At 38.9% G+C, this 22,723-nt stretch overlaps 1 protein-coding gene across 1 annotated transcript; it reads right to left on the reverse strand.

Annotated features, from left to right (window-relative positions):
• Positions 1-736: 736 nt before the first annotated feature.
• On the reverse strand, positions 737-22,418 carry LDHB (lactate dehydrogenase B). The gene is made up of 8 exons (XM_003988487.4): positions 22,262-22,418; positions 19,052-19,186; positions 11,567-11,684; positions 10,173-10,346; positions 8,346-8,519; positions 4,500-4,617; positions 2,939-3,062; positions 737-1,101 (listed from the first exon to the last, which is right to left on the reverse strand). The coding sequence occupies exons 2-8, from the start codon at positions 19,178-19,180 to the stop codon at positions 934-936; spliced, it is 1,005 nt and encodes a 334-aa protein (XP_003988536.1). The 5' UTR covers positions 19,181-19,186; positions 22,262-22,418; the 3' UTR covers positions 737-933.
• Positions 22,419-22,723: the final 305 nt, after the last annotated feature.

Genomic DNA, 22,723 nt, shown 5'->3' on the forward strand with positions numbered 1-22,723 from the left:
TGTGACTGGCAAAGGAACTTAACACCTTGTCTGCCTTTCTGTAATATAGAATACCTTCATAACATGCTGGAATATTAAATGTAAGAATGATTTTGAGATTATTTTATAAACCCTAAAGATATAAAAATGTAACAGTAACTAGAATTTACTGCAGTATAGTACACTGTGATCAGGGGGGGATTAAGAAGCTATAATACCTGTGTTGAATCCCAACTCTTTGCTACTTAGAAGCTGAGCGCCCATCGTTGTACCGATATTTCAGTTTCCTCATTTATACAGTGAGGATCCAGATACTTTAGAGCAGTGATTTTGTGCTCCCCAGGGGACATTTAGCATGTCTGCAGACATTTGGGTTTGACACAACTAGGGGGAGGGATGGGTTATCAGCATCTCATAGGCAAATGCTAGGGATGCTGTTAACCATCATACAATGCACAGCAGTCCAGAATCATCTATCCAGGAAATCACTATACCTTCCTCTCAATTTTGTTGTAAACTTAAAATTGCTCTAAAAAAATTATGTCTTTAAAAATAAAAGGGTAATCATATTCTTAAGATGACAGTAACAAAATCATGTCATATATTGTAACAAAGAACATGCTGTTTGGAGGAACAAATGTAGAAAATGGAGTGAGATGATCAAATTTAGGAAATTTTATGAGGGGGGAAGAATTATTTGAAATATTGACTGAAATCTTTCAGAAATCAACTAAAGAAACAATCCCAGAAACAGAAGCACACTAAGATAATTTTATTTGTTCAAGGGCTCATATTGCAAGCACTAAACCAAGCATGGGCTTTGATTCTGTGAGCCCAGATTCACATATTTAGCAGGATAAAAGCAAACTGTGATCCATGTATACGGATGAAAAACTAAAGGCTCACAGTTAATCACATTGTAGTTTTAAATTTCTATAGCTTAGAAGCCAGAAGTCACAGGTCTTTTAGGTCTTTCTGGATGTCCCACAAAGTATCGGCACTTTTCTTGAGCTGAGCCACCTCATCATCCTTCAGCTTCTGGTTGATAACACTGGTTAATCCCCTAGCGTTCAGGATGCATGGAAGGCTCAGGAAGACTTCATTCTCAATCCCATACATTCCCTGCCAGAACAAGAGAAATACAGACTAAGAAATGAAACCACAGATAAGAATGATCACAGATCCTATGTTTAAACAGAAAGAAATGTAGGAATTAAGATAAACACAAATTCATCCTTTAATTTTCAACACTTACAGGCCTATATTTTCTAAATACTTACATTTTGAATTTGATTTTATACAAAGAATATACAAAATAAAGGATAAAACTAGAAATTTCTAAGAAAGTAGTAAGTACTTTATTACATTTATTGACACATCCCTCTCTGCTTAGATATACTTTAATGAAATTTCATATATGTCTTCACATTAAATTGCACTCTAATGTGTTTCTTAATGGGCTGCTTTTCATGAAATCCTAAATTTTTAAAAATTATTTAGTTCAGGGGCGCCTGGGTGGCGCAGTTGGTTAAGCATCCGACTTCAGCCAGGTCACGATCTCGCGGTCCGTGAGTTCGAGCCCTGCGTCGGGCTCTGGGCTGATGGCTCAGAGCCTGGAGCCTGTTTCCGATTCTGTGTCTCCCTCTCTCTCTGCCCCTCCCCCGTTCATGCTCTGTCTCTCTCTGTCCCAAAAATAAATAAACGTTGAAAAAAAATTAAAAAAAAAAATTATTTAGTTCAGGAATTTCAGATGATAGCTGACCAAGAATAAGTAATTGGAAGTAATTGGAAGCCACTTAATTCCAATAAGTAATTGGAAGCCACTCAGAGGCAAGATTTCTGCAACATCCAAGAGTTGCTGAAAAAATAGTACAATTTCCAAAATACTTTATCAGTTTCTATAAAGCAATCAATTTATTCACAGGGCTAATTTAACCATATAACTAACTGGATTATTTAATTATATCAAACAAGTTACTTTAATATATTTTTAAACTTTTTAAAAAAAGTTTATTTATTTAATCTCTACACCCAACGTGGGGTTCGAACTCACAATCCCAAGATCAAGAGTCACATGCTCTCCCAACTGAGCCAGCCAGGTGCTCCTATTTTTTAAACTTTTAATTCCAAAATTTTTGTATATACAGGGTACTTGGGTGGCTCAGTCAGTTAAGCGTCTGATTCTTGATTTTGGCTCGAGGTCATGATCTCACAGTTTGTGAGATTGAAACTTGTGTTGGGCTCTGTGCTGGTGGCATGGAGCCTGCTTGGGGTTCTCCCTCCTCTTTCTGCCCCTCCTCCACTCACACTCTCTCTTTCTCTCTCTCAAAATAAATAAATAAACATTTAAAAAATAAATAAAAACACATTTTTGAACATACATCAAAATAGAGATAAACAAATTCCAAACATGCACTCCAAGTCTGAATGGAGTTATCAAATTTTTGCCATACTTATTTTAAGTTTTGCTATAGTATTTAAAAAAACCACAAACACCTGATACCACATTTTACCACTAAATACTTCTATATCTTTCTCTTTTGCATATTTCTTTTAATCTACTGTATTTTCCTCTTATGTTTTCACCCCTGCCACTAACTTGTGGAAAATGAATCAGTTAAGTCACACAATGTTTTAATACAATCTTAATTTTATTGAAAAATAATCATTTTCTACTGAGGTATATCATAGCTTTTAAACTGAACTAAATTTGCTAAGGTATCAGATACTGCAAAGGCAATCTATAGATTAATATGTCAACTTGAGCTATTATACATTTTGAGAATGTGTCAAAAAAGATTCACAGTTAATATTTAATAACAAGGGGAAAAAAAGAGAAATTTCCATAAAACTTTTGAGATTCAGAAAAAATCAGAGACTATCTTGTCCTTCTTTAAATAAATCTATTCATAGAATATAATACTAAAAATTATATTATATTTGTTACAGTTTCTCTTACCTTCACCATTGTTGACACTGGATGAATCCTGGATAGATTTTTCAACATGGATTCAATGAGATCAGCCACACTTAATCCAATAGCCCAGTTGGTATATCCTTTTAGCTTGATGACTTCATAGGCACTAAGGAAAGAAAGAATCATAAAGAGATCATTGAAATCAGACTTAATAATTACTGAAACTGGACTCTGGATTTGGCTTCTGCTCTGTCTCTTATTAACTGTGCAATCTTCAGTAAACCTTTCTTATCTCAGTGTCCTCTTCTATAAAATGAAGATAACAATGGTATCTATTTTACAAGTTTGTTAAATGACTTAACATACATGTAAAAATGTTTAAAGTTATAAACACTACCCAGAAGGCTCTTATATGAATGTTTCGATAAATTTAAACAGCTTATTATATGCATGAATATTTACAAAGTCACAGTGGTAAAAATATTTTTTCCAACAAGTTTTCATATTCATAAACATAAATATTCCCAAAGTTATTAAGGAAATCAGGAAACAATGAAAATAAAAGGACCTTCATATTCCAAGGACAAAATATACCTTGATTTTGAGGTCCCACTTACTGTCACCTAGAATACTATGACTAACTAAGGTAACAGCACAGTGAAGACAATACCTTGCTTGGCAATTTTCTGAGCTTAAAATTTACACCTTGAAACCCACAATGGCTCTGGTCATGGTGTAGCAGGAGTAACCAAGATTAGAATTTAGGAAACTGGCATTTAATGCAATCACTGGCTAGGAGACCTTGTGCAAGTTATATTACCAGGGTGAGTCCCAGTTTTCTCATTTGTAAAATAAAGGGATTACGTTAACTGAAATGCTAAGTTTTAAATAATCTTTTCACAGTTTTAAATAATCTTTTCCTCCAAAAAAAAATCATTACATTTAAACTAAGCAAAACAATTCCATGTTTGAGAAAGTCTTGTAGCAATTCTCTGCAAATAATAACAGCCAACATTTATTAAATGCTCACCAGTGTTATGTATGTGCTTGTGACTCAATTTTTATAATAATTCTATTACCATATGACTTTACAGGGGACAAAACTGAGATTTAACTTCAAAGTTAAATGGCTTCTGCAAGACTGTAGTTAGTGCCAGTGTCGTGATTTGAATCCAAGCCCATAATCCTTTACTCTATTCCAGAATGACACCTTATTTTATAAGCATGAAGATCACAGAAGGGAAGAAGGTTAGTTAAAAAAAAAAAGAGAGAGATAAAAGAGGGAGACCTCTTTAGTTAAGTGTGGGAAGGTATATACAGCACAGCTTTCATACTTTTAGCAATCAATCAGAAAGCATTCATTTTAGGCAATGACGAGACAGTGTCCAGGTTCTAGGTTAAGTCAACGTTATTTATCGATAAGAGACAATTGGGAAGCCTTTCTCCCTTCTCACTTGTTAATTCCACATTTTGCTCCTGTTCCCCATATAACAGAATTTCTCCAGAAAAATATTTGCTTTCCCTAGGGGGACTTATATGGCAGCTTAATTTTATCTGAATAAAGATGAAACTAACCATTTTAAATCAACCCCTCTCTACTTACCTTTCAACCACCATCTTATGCACTTCCTTCCAATTTTCACTGTCATTGTCTGTTCCCATTTCTGGGTTCAGTTCCTGCAGAGAAACGCCTGCCACATTCACTCCACTCCAAACAGCCACTGGAGAAAAAGGAAAAACATTTCATAGATTTCTGACACTATCTTAAAACCTCTTTTCTTCTCTTAGCTCAGATTTCACCTCAGAGGCAAGTTAGTGAATTCCCCCTGGAACTGCTCCCAAGACAACTGGCCAGTAAACTTTCCCCCAAAGGCAGACACGTGCTTTCAGACAGCCACACATTTGACATTTTAACTTTCAACTATTTTGGTGCAACACAGAATTATTGTGTCATTACTTACAGAAAATATGAAACTCCTTGCCTCCCTCTAGGTTTGTGAAATCACAATGGGTTTCAGTTCAGGACTATCCTAAACTTTAGATTTGAGAAATTGTTAACTTCCTACTTATTTTTCTTACATAATAAACCTCTTTCTTCTGGAGCAAAGTTTAAAAAAAATCCTATGATAAGGTCCAAATACACTCTAATTATCTCTTTTCATGTCCCAACTTTAGTCCATCCCTTGAACGAAACTCCATGTAACCACAGTGAATTTTTCTGGTCCTAACTGGATCAAATAGTTCCAGGAATGCCTCCAGAGGCACAGCAAAGGTCTATCAGTGACTGACTACATCTTTTGGAGGGCTTGATGCGTAAGAACACCCTTACCTGTACCAGCCTTACCTTTACCCAGCCAAAAGTATATATTATATTAAAGAGGTAGATGTACAAAAATGAATGAGGACGTGTTCTGTGCTGTTGACAAGCTCAGAATTTACTGGGAGAAGCAGGTAAAGGAAAGTAAAGCAATGGGATGAGCTATCACGGAAGTATGGAGAAAGGATAATAAAACATAAGAGTCTGCTTTAATTTAAGGGTAAAGGGTGTCAGAAAGGGCTGCAAAGGGATGCCTGGGTGGCTGTTGGTTGAGCATCGGACTTTGGCTCATCTCATGGTTCGTGAGTTCGAGCCCCACATCTGGCTCTCTGCTGTCAGTGTAGAGCCCACTTCGGATCGTCTGTCCCCCTCTCTCTCTGCCCCTCCCCTGCTCAAAAATAAACATTAAAAAAAGGGGCTACAAAAAATAAGCATTTGAAGAGGAGCTTGAGAAATAAGTATGGTTCCTCAGGGACCTTTGGAGGAGAGCACTGTAAACTCAGGAAATATGAGCAAAAGCATGGGTGAAGTCTAGTATGGCTAAAACTAGCTATGAAGGGCAAAGCTACCCATGCCCAAACAAGACTCCCTTTTAAGTCCACCACTTCTGTGAACTCAGGCTAATTCTTGGGAAAACTAAGGTACTCTCATGGCTTTTGATGAAACTATGAAATCTACATAATCAATGTCAGGGTTGTACACAATACAGGTCTAATGTGGAAATAGAAAAAAAAAAAGCGTTTTGGAAAAAATGACAGTGATGAGTGAATAGAAGACTGGATAGGAGTCAGAAGACATGATTCTACTTTTGGATATGCCACTAACTGCTGAAGGATCTTTAATAAGCCACTACTCCTGCTTTGCCTTATCTTCTTCATTATGATGCAAGCCTTAAACTGTAGGACACATACTATCACTTCTAGATGTGTGGTTCTAATAACCACACAGTATAATAACTAGCATTGATTGAATTTTCACTGTACACTAGAGAGTTTTTTTATATAGGCTGTAAATTCAAGCAAATCCTTGGATATAAGGAACTCTCGAATGAAGTGGTACAAGGTGCCTGAATAATAATTAGCATGATTATATAAAAAAGCACAAATACAGTCACAAGTCCAAATTCTTACACCAAAGCAAATGCTTAACTAAAATCACATAATACTCTCACTAAATTCGAAAGAAAATTTATACCTTAACCTTTTAGGTAGAAAATAGTTCCTTGCATATAGGACAGATATGAATGTAATAAAATAAAGACGATCATCAGTATTAAAGTATTGTGGACAATTACAGTTTTACACCATTAGCCTACACAATGTATTTTGGTTTAATAAATAGGCTTAAAAGTTATAAGATAAAATTAGAATTGTTCACAAGTGTTTTTACATCAAATTGTTTGGAATAGAAATATCAATTCATTTAAAAATGTTTTAAGTTTATTTTTAAATTTTATTTTACTATTTTTTAAATTTTTAATTAAAAATTTTTTTAAGTTTATTTATTTTGAGAGAGATAGAGAAAGTGAGCAGGGGAGGAGGGGCAGAGAGGCAGAGAGAGAGAGAGAGAGAGGGAGAGAGAGAGAATACCAAGCAGGCTCTGCACTGTCAGCACAGAGTCTGATGTGGGGCTCAAACTCACGGACCGTGAGATCATGACCTGAGCTGAACCAAGAGTCGGACACTTAACCAACTGAGCCACCCAGGCACCCCTATTTTTTAATTTTAGATACATGTGTGTATATATACATATACATACGTATATACACATATATGTATATATGCCATATACATATATAAATAGATACGTGTGTGTATATGTATATATATATATATATATATATATATATATATATATGGTAGGCACCACACCCCGAGTGGAGCTCAATGCAGGGCTTGAACTCAGGTCTCATGGCCCTGAGATCAAGAGTTGGATGCTCTTCCAACTGAACCAGTCCTATTTATTTAATATTTCTGTATCCCATGGAACAGAATTATTAACTTAAATGAAAGGAGAAATATTAACTTAAATAAATGTTTTTTTTAACTGTTTCAAAAAAAGCATTATAAAAGAATTGGAGTGCAATATAACTTTAATGTTGGTCTTTTTATAATGATTAATTTATGTCCAACAATTCTTTTTAAATTCCTAAAAACATATTTGAGATATTTACCAAATGATCTCTTACTACTTAAATGACAGTTATTAATGACTTATTAAAAATCAGATTTCATTTTTTTCATTTCTTTTTTTTCAAGTAGGCTCCATGCCTACTGTGGAGCTTGAACTCACGACCTCAGGGTCAAGATCAAGAGTTGGATGCTCTACCGACAAAGTCAACCAGGTGCCCCCAAATCAGGTTTAATTCAAAGCAAGATTTATTTTACACTATAGAATAGTACACTGGTTATGTAAAAGCTTTTGTTACCCATTTATTCCCCCTTCAATAAAAATAATGGATATAATATCTCTGTCCACTGAAAGGACCTAGAAGCAGAGACATATCAGGATCATGAGCAAACCTAGGAGATCTTGGTTTCTAAACACCATTCCTCTTCGAAGGAAACACGGCATGTGCAGGGAACAGGGAGGTATAGCACCAATAAGTATAACACCAATATGGTGCACTTTACTGTCCCAGACACAAAGTGCTCAAAAAATGCTGGGATATGTCAAAAAGACACAGGAGCCAGTTTGAAGAGCCTGTTACTTGCCTAATCTGGGACCATTTCTGCATTACGATGACAGCAAGAGAACATTTGTGGAATAAAATAAAAATGTGAGTTCACATTTATATAAGTAAATGAATACATAACTGGGGAAGATAAAGCTCTCTTTTACAGTAGAACATAATAAATAGAGAAGGAATGATTGAATATTGTGTCTGACACTTATAGTAACAATTTATTTAATAAAGAATTATCAATGAGTATTAAACTTAGCAGGCAAAAAACTGATGAGGAATGTATACATATTTACCTAGTCACTATCAAAATATTCTCCCACAAATTACTTATTTGTAACATGAAGTATGTGAAAATAATAGAAAAATTAAACTGAAAAACAAAAAATTCAGAATGGCAAGAATAATACCATAAGTACACATAAGAATATTATGGATTTTTTCTTTACCACTTGAGTCGCCATGTTCTCCCAAAATCCATCCATGGCAGCTGCTGGGATGAATGCCAAGTTTTTCAGCCATAAGATAACGAAATCTAGCAGAATCCAGATTACACCCGCTTCCAATCACACGGTGTTTGGGCAGTCCACTTAGCTTCCAGGTAACGTATGTAAGAATATCCACTAAAAGGTTTAAAAAAATATGTGACTAAATCAAAACTGATTTCAACTGCTACATCAATTATGGGGAGGAGCTTCCTCCTCCCCAACTTTTCCAGCCTTCAACTGAGATGCGGCCAGAAAGATGTGAACACTGACTTTACCGAGTTGGGGGATAATGGAGGTAAGAGCGAACCAGATCGTCCCATAAATTTCTTCCGATTGTAATGTTCCATGACAGTAATAAATGCCATCGTAACCCAAAAACCATAGGTTACTAAATTACTAAGACACACTACTACACATTTTCCTGGGCACAAAATACTAATCAGTAAGCAATTGTGATAATACAAGGGATTTACATTTTGTAGTATTTAATGAAAGGACGTCTAGGATGGAACTTCTTTCCTGATGTGGCACAGCCCTGAGACTTCGTAGAGTAAAACTTGCTGGTCTAGACAGGATCACAGCACTTACAGGCTAAGCTGTCAAAAGGATAAAATGTGCACACAAGGAAGGCAAGAGGTTAATCTTGCAATCTCCACCTCCACACATATATAGACCTTGGTTATGATATTTTAAGGTCATTTTGGATGGGATATTATAAACTCTTCCTTGGCAACTTTGATTGGGTGGGAGTAACTCTCTGGAGAGTTAAGACTTTGAAGCTATACCTGGAAAGTTGTATAACCAGTTAATAATGTCTGCGTTAGGCACAGGATACAGCAACTTCCTGAGTGCCAGCTATCTGCTACTCCTGTTCCAAGCCTATCTGCCACTATGTACTTGCAACAAGTTTCATATATAAGAGTGAGCTATTTAGTAACCCCCATCCAGGATTGCCGACAATAATACTAATAGAATCTCTATCCTTGCTGATTCCCAAGTCTCAATATTCCCCAAGCCATAAGGATTCCCCTGGTTCTTATTCACAATCTTTCTCAACGTGAAGTGTCAGAAACCATTGGTTTTATCATTTTATCAATGTATCTACTATGCTCACCAATAAACAGTGTGTTTGGTGGCAAATTATAGACACAAGTGTGAAACAGAGTGGCTTCTGACTATTGAGATGAAATAATGCAATTCTTTCTAACCAGAAGTTTTAGTTCTCTCTAACCAAAGTTTTAATGTTTATTTTGCAAATGTTGATTTAACGAAAAAAGCAAGTAACATTTGGCATTAGCATGTATTTGTCCATCAAGATAGTCTATTTCTATCTTTAAAATTAGACTGACTAATGGCTTTTAAGCTACTCTCAAATTCAATGCCACTAGAACACACTTTTTGGCCAGCAGAAGGTCAAATATGCTAAAATGTTTCTTACAAATAGAAGCCACCTTTCAATGTTTCATTACAAATCCCAGGATAATCTTCCTAGAAAATTTAAAAAGCTTCTAGACTCTGCAACAAACTCTGGTGAAAGAAACAGATGCAACTGTTTTATACAGAACTCTTCTCACAGTTTTAAACATTTGGCCTCAGACTCTGCCATTTGTTTTGAAAACACTAGTCTTTTGTGGTCAATAACAGAAGACACAAATATTACTTCAAGAATTGATTCTGCTAGTCAAATACTAGAACATATTTTTTTAAGCCAAAAAACAAAATAAAACAAAACCCCAAAACATTTAACTTAACAGGAATGAACCTGAAGACATCACTGTAATAAAATACCTGGATTGGAGACCACAATTATGATACAATCAGGACTGTACTTGACTATCTGAGGAATAATGAATTTGAAGACGTTAACATTCCTCTGCACCAGGTTGAGCCGGCTCTCCCCCTCCTGCTGGCGGACTCCTGCAGTTACCACCACAATCTTAGAATTGGCAGTCACAGAGTAATCTTGAAGAAGAGGAGGAAAAAGAGAAGGTACTTTAAATACAACTCTGCATCAAAATACATCATATATGAGATATTCTAGAAACTGAACATACAGAAGCTTCTAGAACTTATGTAAGAATTACGTATGCAAGAATTCAATATTATAAGGATTTGAAGTCCGATGCTCAAGAGAAATGACTTCTTCCTCTTTGAGCTACGTAGAAGCAATCCAACTGGCTCGGAAAATGGACCGGGGAAATAAAGAAGGCCTTAAATTATGTTTCTGGCTAACAAATTCAAAATGCTGTTGACTTTAGAGAATATTAGATTGCTAGTAATTTGATAAAACAGGAACAGTGAGTCCAAAGTTCAACAGGCAGCCCTCCAACAAAAAAAGGGACTTAAGGACACTTCTAGGTTTGTAATGTTAATCCAATCTATGAAGGGGAAGGAAGGCAGAGAAACTAATTTGTTGTTGGCTGGAAACTAATTTCTAATACTCAATATTTTGAGGAAGCCTATTCACTTTTAGCAGCTGTGTTTCTCTGGAGAATATTTTCTTCCTCAAGGAAGTGTGCCACACTTCCCAAAATGTAGACATTTTGACCTGATTGCGATCATTAGATTCAATAGCTATGGTTGAGTCACATCATAAACTGTATTGCTATGTGACTTTTGATGATTATTAATATTTTTATCAGTTTCTTCTTACAACAAGAAGGTAATAAGATCTATCTCTCATAGGCTGGTTGGGAAAATGAGGTAAAATGTGATATTCAAAAAATTCACAGTACCCAGACACTAGTAATTCAATGAAGAGCAGCTATTAGTAATAGAAATTATTTTGAGGCCCACATTTCTTCTTTAGATACTGCTATGGTGGCAATATCACTGCATACATGTGTTAACCCAGAACAGGGACAGAATATGAATTTTATTTTGCTTCTTCAAAGCACTCCAATTACTCTGTGCACATATTTTGGGGGGTCTAAAACATTCTTGTTCTCAGATACACATAAACAAGCATTATGATACAATTTCCTAAAATGTTATGCATCAGATGTGTGGAAATCATGTGGGAAGAATTCATAGAGGTAATACTTGCGTTTGTCCTTGAGGATGAATTGAACTGAGAAGGAAAGAAAAACCACCAACGCTAGATTCATCAGGATAGAAGAGTAATTTTATATTAGAGTAAGGGCATCTATTATTAGATCACTTTGGGCATGAAATGCAACTACCTTTATCTGCCACAATTTTAGGTGTCTGAAGAAATAAGCTCCCATGTTGCAGATCCATCATTTCTCCTTTGAGTTTATCTTCCAAAACATCCACAAGGGCAAGTTCATCAGCCAGAGACTAGAAACACAAGAACAGGTGTTATAACCCTAAGCCATTTGAGGGCACCTCAGCTGAAGCGCAACAGGGACCTTTTAAATGGCTAAGTACCAAGTGTCTAAAAACCTTGAGAATTCTACCATGGAGTTAGGTGTGCTCTTTAAACTGCATGAAAAAGTCTTGAATTATGATTATTAAGATTTAAAACATTGATTTTTCTAAATTTTACCTTCTAGTACTCAACTAGGATTCAATTACCATGATACAAATCACTTTAAGAATATGTAGACAAAGATTTCTCATGAAACCAACAGTTAAACAGTAGTCTTAGAATATACAAGACTTCCCATTAATGAGGGTTGGTGAAGATTCACCCAGACCCAGAAGCAACCCTGGGCAGTGTCCATCCCTAAAGTCACCTCCAGTTTGGAGGGTTTTTCAGAGGAAAAATTTGGTTCAAACCATCAATAATTTGAGCATAGAGTAGAATTTGAAGCTCTCGTTGGAGCCTGAACTCCCCAGGTTGTCTTGAACCCACCTGTCATGATGGGGAAAGGAAGAGGCATCCTATGGATGGGAGGGTCCAGGAGGAGCAGATTCTCCTGTGATCAACCCAAACTTCCCCACTCTCTAAGCTCTCTTGTTTTCTATTCCAATTGTCATCCTCTGCTACTCATTCAAAATAAAAGTCTAAGTCAACAAATATACTATCTAATCTTGATCCAGTGTCATAATTTTATATTCCATAAAACATTTTATATGTAACATGTTTTATGTTTACATGTTCTCTATATCTTTACATGAAGAATCGGAGAAAACAAAGCCTTGGGTTATCCTTTTATCAATCATGTATGATATTTACTTTAGTAAGAACTTGATCTCTTCTTGGAAAAGTAAGGAGGGGGGAGGTTGTCAGTCTAGATGTATCCAAACAACCTTTTTCAGCTTTCAAATTTGTGAAACCTTTGTAAAAAGTAGTTATCCCTCCCATCAAAATTAACTAGAGTCCTTGCCTTTACTGTCTTCAGGGCTGTTAGCAAAAGAATTAGCTTAATATGATATATCAAGACTAAAGCCCACTTAAAAATGCAGATACTGCTTCTAAGGATAGTGTCATCAGATATACAGGAGAGAGGTGTTGATAGTGAAAAGGGTAGGTAATTGGGTTCAGAAAGCACTTTGAAGGGAAAGGTAGAGTAGTCCAGGGTGGAACTCAGGGAGTCTGGAGGGCTGGCCAGCCGAGGGAGAAACCAGTAAGAAAACTTGACCTCCTTTAGTTTACCAGTCAAAGCAGGTCCTGCTCCCTGTAGAAGCCAACAAATGAGCACCGTGCAGTCTCTAGAATCCCAGTGGCTTGCTAGCCTCAAGAAGTGAGTTATAATAGGCTTGCTTGTGAGGGTTTCTGAGACTTGAACCTCCCAATGTGTTAATTCCAAGCAACAGATTGACTTGCAAATTTATGAAGTAACCATTTTGTGAATTGGGGATTACTGAGTAACTATATTCTCATTTCCACATCTATCAAATACTGGCATTGATTGGTAGCAAGTTTTATTTAAAAATAGGTTTTGATACTTTTTAAATGGTTTTGTTCCTCTGCAGCCTCTGACAAGATCCCACAAACCCTCATTTGTGTTTTTTAAACCTTAAATCAATACATTATAAATTAATAATAGCCATAATATTCTGTCAAAGTACTAAGCACTCGGAATATCACTTTTATTTTAGTAACACCACATGTGTGCTGCTAAAGTCAGCATGGCAAAACAATTTCGGGCTTAAGTGGAAAAGGATGTCACAGGATCTCAGATCCTGTCTTTTGTTTCAGCCAGTGGGTGTAGAGAACTGGCTGAGAAGCTCATCCTCAGCTGGCAAGGAAGGAAGAGATGCAACACTTGAAAAAAATAATCGTAGCACTGAATTTAGCTGCATCTGCACGACTGAATATCCTCCGAGTGTGGGGGCAGGCAAAACAGAAGATATGTGACTAAGTACCGACACTTGTTGGACTGAAATAAATCTCCTTCTGTGTTCATACACAGGTTTCCCCCGCTATCATAAAGTAGAATGTTCTATCAACACTTTTGTAAGCAGAAACGGCATAAAACAGAAGCAATTACCATTAACTTATATGGGAAAATTTTGAGAATTCTCAAATCCCAAAATAGCCTCTCTTAGGCTTTTATGATACCTCAGGACATGTTTTGCTCAGATGCACAGAATTCAATTTAGGTACAGCATAGATGCTCAGTTCAAAGCTGAGCAGCTTGAGGCTGAGATGCTGAGTAGGTGTGGTTCCCAGAGAAGGAGCTTGGTGGGGCCACTCACTGCTTGGGGTGTGTGCTGCCTCTGTAACAAAATAAACTCTGACTGCTTTTTGTTTTTTTACCTTTTTGAGGTAAAAGGGTTTCCCTCTTGGGATTTCGTTTGGTTAGCAAAAACAGCTACTAATGGAGGTCTTTCAGTAAAAGCAAAATGGCGGAACAGGAGCTTTCAAAAAGCAGGGAATAACCTGTAATATAAAGCCTATGAATTCACTTAAGCTGTTAACATATTTTAAACAGTTTGAAATAGCAAGGCTTAATTGCGAAAGCAGTAATCTTATTAAGGGAACAGGTCAGGTAGAAGGCAAGAACATCACTGATGAATCTGACCCTTTGTTTAACATACAACAAAAATACCTTTTAATCTAAAGTCCTGTGTGGACCAGAGGTGGCCATATTTGCCTCTTGACCTTCTTAGCCAATAAATTACTTGCCATCAATGCCTTGGTATTTGATGGTTGCATTTTTACATTCAAGTGCTTAATCTGCATGAAATTTTGTGGGAGGAAAAGGTATAACTTTTTCCAAATAATGAACTAAATGGACAAGCACCATTTATTCAGTAATTCGTGGAATGCTACTTATATTATATTAGTAAATACTGCTTGGGCCTTTTTCTGGGCTTTCAGTCTATGTTATTCATCGGTCTAATACAAGTACCCAAATTTTAATGATACCCTACTTTTTTTTTTTTTAACGTTTATTTATTTTTGAGACAGAGACAAAGCATGAACGGGGGAGGGTCAGAGAGAGGGAGACACAGAATCTGAAACAGGCTCCAGGCTCTGAGCTGTCAGCACAGAGCCACCAGACGCAGGGCTCGAACTCACGGACCGCGAGATCATGACCTGAGCCGAACTCGGCCGCTTAACCGACTGAGCCACCCAGGCGCCCCAATGATGTCCTACTTTTAAGTCAAGTCCTGTTCTCTTAAAACTACTTCACAATAGGCCTGTAATTGCATTGCTCCTAGGAGACTTCTCAGGCCGTAGCTGTACCACCAGCACACGGCTAGCTGACTGTAAGTGAGGATAGATACTCCACGGCAGCTGAACACTGAGGCTAAGGGTTTATGATAAACTTGCATGGAATGAAAGTTCTGCAAGACCCTGACAACATGATGCAGTTAATATTCACAGCCTCCCCTTGGCAGCTAACATGGAGAGCCTGTGATTGGCAGTAGGGCAGGAGTTCTATTTGGCAATAGAAGCCATGGAAAAGGAAAAGCTACGATCGAAACTTGACAAAATGTAAGTGATTACTAGGAATAGCAGAAACATTTATTTTTGTGTAATACATACTTATTACTAAATGTGCCAGACATTATTCTACTAATTAGGAACACAGTAATGAACAAATTCAGCAAAGTCACTTCTCTCATGGAATATCTCAGAAAGGGAACAGGAACTAAGCAAATAATTTGAGATGATTTCTAACAGAGGGTGAAGTTCTATAAAGACCATAAGGCAGGGATGCTTGGGTGGCTCTTTCAGCTCAGGTCATGATCTCACAGTGAGATCCAGCCTCACTCCACGATGGTGGGAAGCCTGCTCTGAATGCTCTCTGCCCCTCCCCCGTTCAAGCTTGCAGGCGCTCTCGTGTTTCTCTCTCTCTCTCTCTCTCTCTCAAAATAAATAAAACAAATAAAAACATTTAAAAAAGACCATAAGGAAGGGTGATGTTAAAGTTTCTGAGAAGAGGGGGGCACCTGGGTGGCTCAGTCAGTTAAGTGTCCAACTTCAGCTCACGTCACGATCTCACAGCTTGTGGGTTCGAGCCCCACGCCAGGCTCTGTGCTGACAGCTCAGAGCCTAGAGCCTGCTTCAGATTCTGTGTCTCCCTTTTTCTCTGTCCATCCCCCATGCACACTCTGTCTCTCAAAAATAAACAAATGTTAAAAAAAATTTACTGTAGTTGATGAATTAGGATCATTATTTAAAAATAAATGAATAAAATAAAGTTTCTGGGAAGGAAGTTAACTTGATATTGGATAGTCAGGGACTGCCTGCCTACAAAGGCATATCAAAAAGGAAGAAGTCAACATTGATGGTCTAGGGTAGAACATTCCAGCTGACAGAAAATGGAAGGAAAATGTTTTTTTTTTTTTCTCTCTCTCTCTCTCTTTTCTAATGTTCATTTATTTTTGAGAGAGAGAGAGTGGGGAAAGGGCAGAGAGAGAGGGAGACACAGGATCCAAAGCAGGCTCTAGGCTCTGAGCTGCCAGCATAGATAGAGCCCAATGTGGGGCTCAAACTCACAAACTATGAGATCATGACCTATGCAGAAGTCGGACATCTAACCAACTGAGCCACCCAGGCACTCCTGGAAAAGGGTTTTAGAAATGAGCATGGTATTTTGGAGAAAGATGACAGATGGTAAATGATAAACTCAGAGATGGGAAAAGTGTTGCTAACAGTGTGTGAATGGTACCCCCTGGCGGTGTGTGTGCTCTCCACCGACTTGCTCTGTGAAGTTTCAGATTTTGAGAACTGTATCCTGTGTCCTGTGAAGCTACTGGAAAGTTCAAGTACAGGAGCTACAATTTTTATCAAAGCTTACTACATTTGATATAAAGGCAATGAAAATGGGGAAAGTGAGCAAAAGAAGCAAAAAATAACTTGAGTTTTTGGTGGTAATGGGACACTGTACTAGGGAGCCTCAGTTGCCTTCTCAGGCCTAGCAAAGGTGTGGGCCTCCTCACCTCTCTATCTCTGATGCCGCAGCTTGGCTCACTTCCTGGGGAGAAAGCAATGCGTATTCTCTGTAAAGCACACCAGTCCAGTGATGGACTCAAAACCGGATCAGGAACTTACTATCTCTGTGTGATCTTAACCAAGTGGCTTACCTTTCTAGTTTGTTTCTTTCCAACTGTAATACAGAGATGGCAATGCCCCACCAGCTTTTGAGGAGTAAATGAAGTCATATATGAACCCCTGACAGAGTAGGCACCGTTCTTTTCATCTATTAAATCAGTGGCACTTATAATCCTTACCAACTATGAATCCTAATTCTGAAGCACTTTAATCCTCACCCACTAAAATAAGATTTAAACATTTTTAATTAGTAAAATGGTCTCTGAATAAAGGCATCTACTCCTTCGTAGCATTGAAATTAGAAGACTCCTACTGTGTTAGCAGCTGGGGCTGTTCTCCCAAGCACTAGAACTGGGCCAAAGTGTTACATAACTGCAAACAGTCACAAGCTATTGACTGAAGGGGATTTTAAGTTTGCAATGAAAACCAGAGGTACTTTTCATGGAATGATGGCTCAGATGCTGTTTCCCAAAAAGTCCAAATTTTGCGATCAGCAGGAGGAAAGAAACATCTTTAGCTCGTATTTTACTAACACCTTTATGTTCTTAACTGCCTACATACTAGCACAGAATAAAAAGAAACTGGAGGCGCTATGGTCAAGAGTCCAGAGCCCGCGTTCAAAATACATCTCTACTGGGGCAACTTGCGTTCTCTCAGGCGGTGCACCATGTGACTCTGATCTCCGTGTCGAGGGTTCGAGCCCCACATTGAGGGTAGAGTTTACTTAAATTAAAAAACAAAACACAAACACACCTCTACCCTTCGGCTCTGTGACAGCGGGCAGGCTGCTTGATCTCTTTATACCTCAGCCGCCTCATCTGAAAACAGGATATGAACACCTCCCATTCTGAGGCTGTTGTTTAAAATGAGGGGTTTTATGAAAATACTTTCAATATGGTACATATTCAATAAATGTTTTAAAAGACATGTAAGCTGGAATATTTTTCATTTTAACTGGCATGAACAGTGAGCACTAAACTGTGACTGCTTCAATTCCCTGCAATTTGGGAAGCAGCCATCCTAATAACAGGCACCAAGTCAATACTACCTAGAAAAGTATAAAAGCAGAAAACCTTCATTGGTGTGTACTACATATTTTAGTTGTTTTCTTTGATAATGCATACAATTGTTCCTTGAGAATTTAAGCTTTGCCACAGAAACATACTTGGCTAGGGTTGTTCGGGCAGCCTTCAGATATAACACAAAGGGACAGTGTACTCTACTGAAGGCAAAGCAGCATTTTTTAGGGAGGGCAGGGTTCCTACATTTAAGGCAGCCTTCAGAAAGCTCAAGGAATCAATCCAGTGAGGTGAATAAGAAAAGACCGCTTTCCTCAAAAGTCCTTGGAGACTAAAAAAAGCAATGGCCTGACCTACCTGGAGTATATATACGGGAAGCCAGACGTCTATGGAGGTATATAGGGAAAAGTCTGCAGGGGTGGAAGGTGCTAACAGTATGACATCAGTGTTAAATCTCCTGATGCCGATAACCGTATTGATTATGCGAGAATTTATGTCCTATTAGGAAATGTACTCTGAAGGACTTAGAAGGTTATTTCTATAACCTCACCAAGTCCTGTGCAGATTATTTATTAATTATGTAGGGTAAAGGGACCTCTGCAATGGAGAAATCTTGTACTCATCACTTCAAACCAGGGCATCTTGGGCACTACCAGTGATAAGACTAGCTGATCGTCACGTGCTGATGTGTGTGATGCCCCAAGAAGAAGATGACGTCACCTAATGATAACCCCAAAATTTAACCTGAACCTAATTACAAGGAAACATCAGACCAACATAAACTGATGGGCATTCTACAAAACTGACTTGCACTCTACAAAATTGTCAGTGATAAGACAGACAAAGAAAGCTGAGTAACAGTTCCAAACTAAAGAAGAGTGAAGAGACATGTCAAGTATATAAAATATATGATTTGGGATTGGGGTGAAAACAACTGTAAGAAGCTATAAAACAGTTGGGAGAATTTTAACTCCAAATACTATGCAGTAGATAACAGTATTGTATCAATGTTAACATCCCTGAGTATAGTAATTCTATGGTGGTCACATAAGGAAAGCATTCTCAGTAAATGCATGTTCATGTATTTAAAGGTGAAGTGTCATAAGGTCTATAACTTATTTAAAATTGTTCAGGAAAAAAAATCTTTTAAAAGATACAATAAAATCATGAAGTGCCTAAAGAGACTGTATACACAAGCTGAAATTATCATGCATGGTGTTCTTGAAATGTACCTTTCCCAGAATGCTGATGGCACATGCCATACCAACTTGTCCAACACCCACTACAGTGATCTTATTGTTTGGGACGGCTGCCTCTTCTTTTGCCACTGGTGCAATCAGTTTTTCCTTAAGACTTGCCATTGTGCCCTGTAAGAAAAGAATCAAAACATTATACATACACCCACATGTGAAACCCAGATGGAAATAATCCATAAAATGTTACTGTTGCAATTCTGAACTATGGCATGGTTGAAAACTACCCTAATGACATTCTCCAACACAAAATCTATTTAAAGAACCATGTAGCCTGCTTAATAGAGAATTTCATTAAAACAAAAATTTCCATGAAGCCATAAGAATTTGGGTCCTTCTCTTCAGCCTGTGATTCTGTGCTAGTATTTAACAAGTTGCAACAATTTTGTCTTGTGGCTGTTCATTTATTGGCTGAAAGACATGAATATTTACATTTAGATTAGCCTACTTGTTTCCATTCCCCTCATAAAGAATTTATATGTAACTATGTAAACTGAATTAGGGTCCCATATTAACCCATATGTAAGCTTGGTCTAAAAGAATTAATGGCCAGTCATGAATATAATTCCTACTGCTAATGGTTATTTTCACTCTTTGAAGATAGGGAATGGTTCTACTTTAAGCCTCACTTAAAACCTGTTACAGTGTACTGGACATCCATACAGTGATAGGAAAAGGGTGATGAATGTTTACGTAAAATCTTCAGAAATATTACTCTCAATTCCACTTAGTGCACCTTGGAAGCTAACTGGAAGGCAGGTACACGCTTAATACATTTTCCTTCCAGGGAGTCACATTAGGAGAATATCAGCCTTTGAATTGTAATTTTGTTCCAGTCATTAAAAAAAAAAGAAAGAAAGAAAAAGAAAGGAAAATCTGTTGGAAAACTCCATCTGGTAACACCAAATTTATCTGTGACGTCAGATAATCAGGGGCATTTTCTGGATAACTAAAATGGCAAAAGTTACCGAAATAAACTTCAGTAATTGTTTGCCAATTCTGTGGCAACTTAGGACATAAAATATTCTGCCCTGACTTCTTAAAGAGAGAGAGTACGGGTCTCAACAAAGCCCTTTCTTCAGTGCAACAATCACTTATAATAGTAACCCATTATTATTTTAGTTTTCTCTTTACTTTTTATGCTAGATTGTCAGGTCCACTGTACCTATTTAACTATTTCAAACCGTGCCCTGCTTTCCAGTCTCCTTTTTTGTTTCACATCTGCAGTGGACTAAGGAACAACACCTCATTTAGTAACTGTATATGTTAAGTAATTGAGTTGGTAAGGCTCTAAGTTGGTATAAAGTACTTGAATTTGGAAGACAACTATGTGACAACTATTTTGTTCTATAGCTATTTTTCCTCCCCAAAATATTGTACCCCATCTGTAGGAACTACATTTAGTGATTATTTTGCAGAGTACATCTGCGGTTTTCTCACCGGTGCTAAAGAAAAAATAGTCAACCTAGTGCAATTGTCTCCACAAATGGATGGTGTTACAAAGAAATCCACACACGTCCTGCATTTTGAGCAGAATCTGATGAATACCACATCTTTTCTTGTTGAACACAGACACAAAATACTCATGTTTTCTCCGTTACATCTAGCTGGTTTAAGATCCTTGTATATAGAATCCAGTAAGGGTGGAAAGGAAAAACCCAGAAACGGTTGCTATATACAGATTAGTTGTTCAGACAAACCTTCTAAATTAATTTTGGAAACTTCAGAAACTACAGTTTAGAGACTGAAACCAGTACATATTTTCTTTCAGATCTTGCTGGAGAAAAGTGCTTTAAAATTTTTTCCTTAATAGGAGTTATAAGAAATTAGAAGAAAATGTTCTCTATTATATATGCAGGTCTGTGCCAAGATCTGAGTGGTGGCTGCAAGGAAAAAGAATGATAAACAGGGTTGGGGTGCCTGGGTGGCTCAGTCGGTTAAGCCTGGGACCTCAGCTCAGGCCATGATCTCGTGGGCTTGTGGGTTCAGCCCCACGTGGGGCTCTGGAGCCTGGAGCCTGCTTCAGATTCTGTCTCCCTCTCTCTCTGCTCCTCCCCTGCTCATGCTCTCTCTCTCTCAAAAATAAATAAACATTAAAAATTTTTAAATAATAATAAAAAACAGAATGGTAAAGGGTAACAGTCGCTGACTCTTCGTCCTTTCCATCCCAACCTCGGGTCCAGCGCCTCCGCTGGTGGACATCCTTCCCACCCCCACCTCCTCCCGGCGCATATAAATCATTAGAAATGAGCCAATGAACCACAGCTTTAGGTTCAGGTAAAAAGGTCCTTTTTGGAGGCCACCCCTCCATTTTAGCCGGTTAAAAAGCCATGTTTTGCCATATAATTCCTCCACTAGACAAGTCCCAGCCCGCCCGCTCGCCCCCGCCAGCTCTCCCGGGGCCCTAATTGCAGCTTGCGTCGCTCGCCGCCCACAGGCCACCTCTTCCTCCCCGCGCGGGCCCCCGGAGAGCAGCAGGTCACAAGGGAAGGCGGCAAACACAGATCTCCCAGGAGGTCTCTAGGGAAAATTCCAGCCCTTCCTTACTCTCGACACCCAAAGCTGGCCAAGTAAACAAAGCACCCGAAGCATGAAGAAAGGAGGCCAGAAGAAGAGAATAGGCCTGCATCGCCAAGAAGGCCTGGATCTGTGGCCGGGTGAAAACTGGAGCGCAGGGCCAATCCTTCACCCCCGTCCCCGCAAAAGCAGGGGCATTTGTCCATTACCGTGCTGGTGGATTCCAATACCCAGGCTGGAGATCAGCCAGCCCTCACTGTTGTCGGGTTCCCTCTCCCGCCCCTAGTTCCTCAAGCACGTGTCCGGGCTCCGGCCAGCAGCAGGCACTGGGGGTGATGCGGCCGCCATAAACCGGTCAAGGGCAAGCTGCAAATGCAACAAGTCTCTGCCCTGATACAGCGCAGGCTGGAGGCGAGCTCTGCGGCGGTGAGGACAAGGCCTGGGGCTCTGGCAGCCCCTTCGCTCTGCCTTCCCGTTCCCCAGCGAAGGGCACGGCCTGCCGCCCCGCGCCCTGGGGTTGAGCAAGGCCCAGGCCGGATGCTCAGGGCGAAAGGCCCCAGAAAGCGGCAGTCCTTCTTGGTCCTTCTCCCTAGTGTCGCTACGCAAGGACTCCCCCGCACGCCCCACCCGGTGTCCCTGAGCGAGGACTCGGGGTCCTGGGCTGAAACCTACCAGAGAGAAACGGCTGTAAGGGTCGCGTGAAGAAGACACCGTCAGAGGCAAGCGTCTCCTCCGGCCCAGGATCTGCAAGGAGAGAGGAGGAGGCGGGGCCCACACGCCCCACAGCCTCTTAGCTTCCTCTATTGTGATTGGAAACCCGATCGCCGCCTACCCCTCCCCTCGGCTCGCTCAATCCCCTTCAAGGACAAGGGCCCCAGTGTGCTCACGCTCTCTCCCTCCCCACGTGAGGAGGTCACCTTCGGATGGCAAGGGCGGCCTCTGCTCTTTGCAGCCTCGCAGTTTACGGACTCTTCAACACAGAAGCCCCGTTTTTCCTACAACTTGCCCATCTTTGGCTGTTCTGGACTCTCATGCTCTCGTTTGGATGCATTTAGTGCAAATAGAAATAAACTTTAGAGGACCGCCGTCCTTAGCCAAGATGTTGGTGGCACGTTCCCCTGGAATAGTATTGGT

The sequence above is a fragment of the Felis catus genome, chromosome B4 (assembly GCF_018350175.1).
Source record: "Felis catus isolate Fca126 chromosome B4, F.catus_Fca126_mat1.0, whole genome shotgun sequence".
Classification (NCBI taxonomy): domain Eukaryota; kingdom Metazoa; phylum Chordata; class Mammalia; order Carnivora; family Felidae; genus Felis; species Felis catus.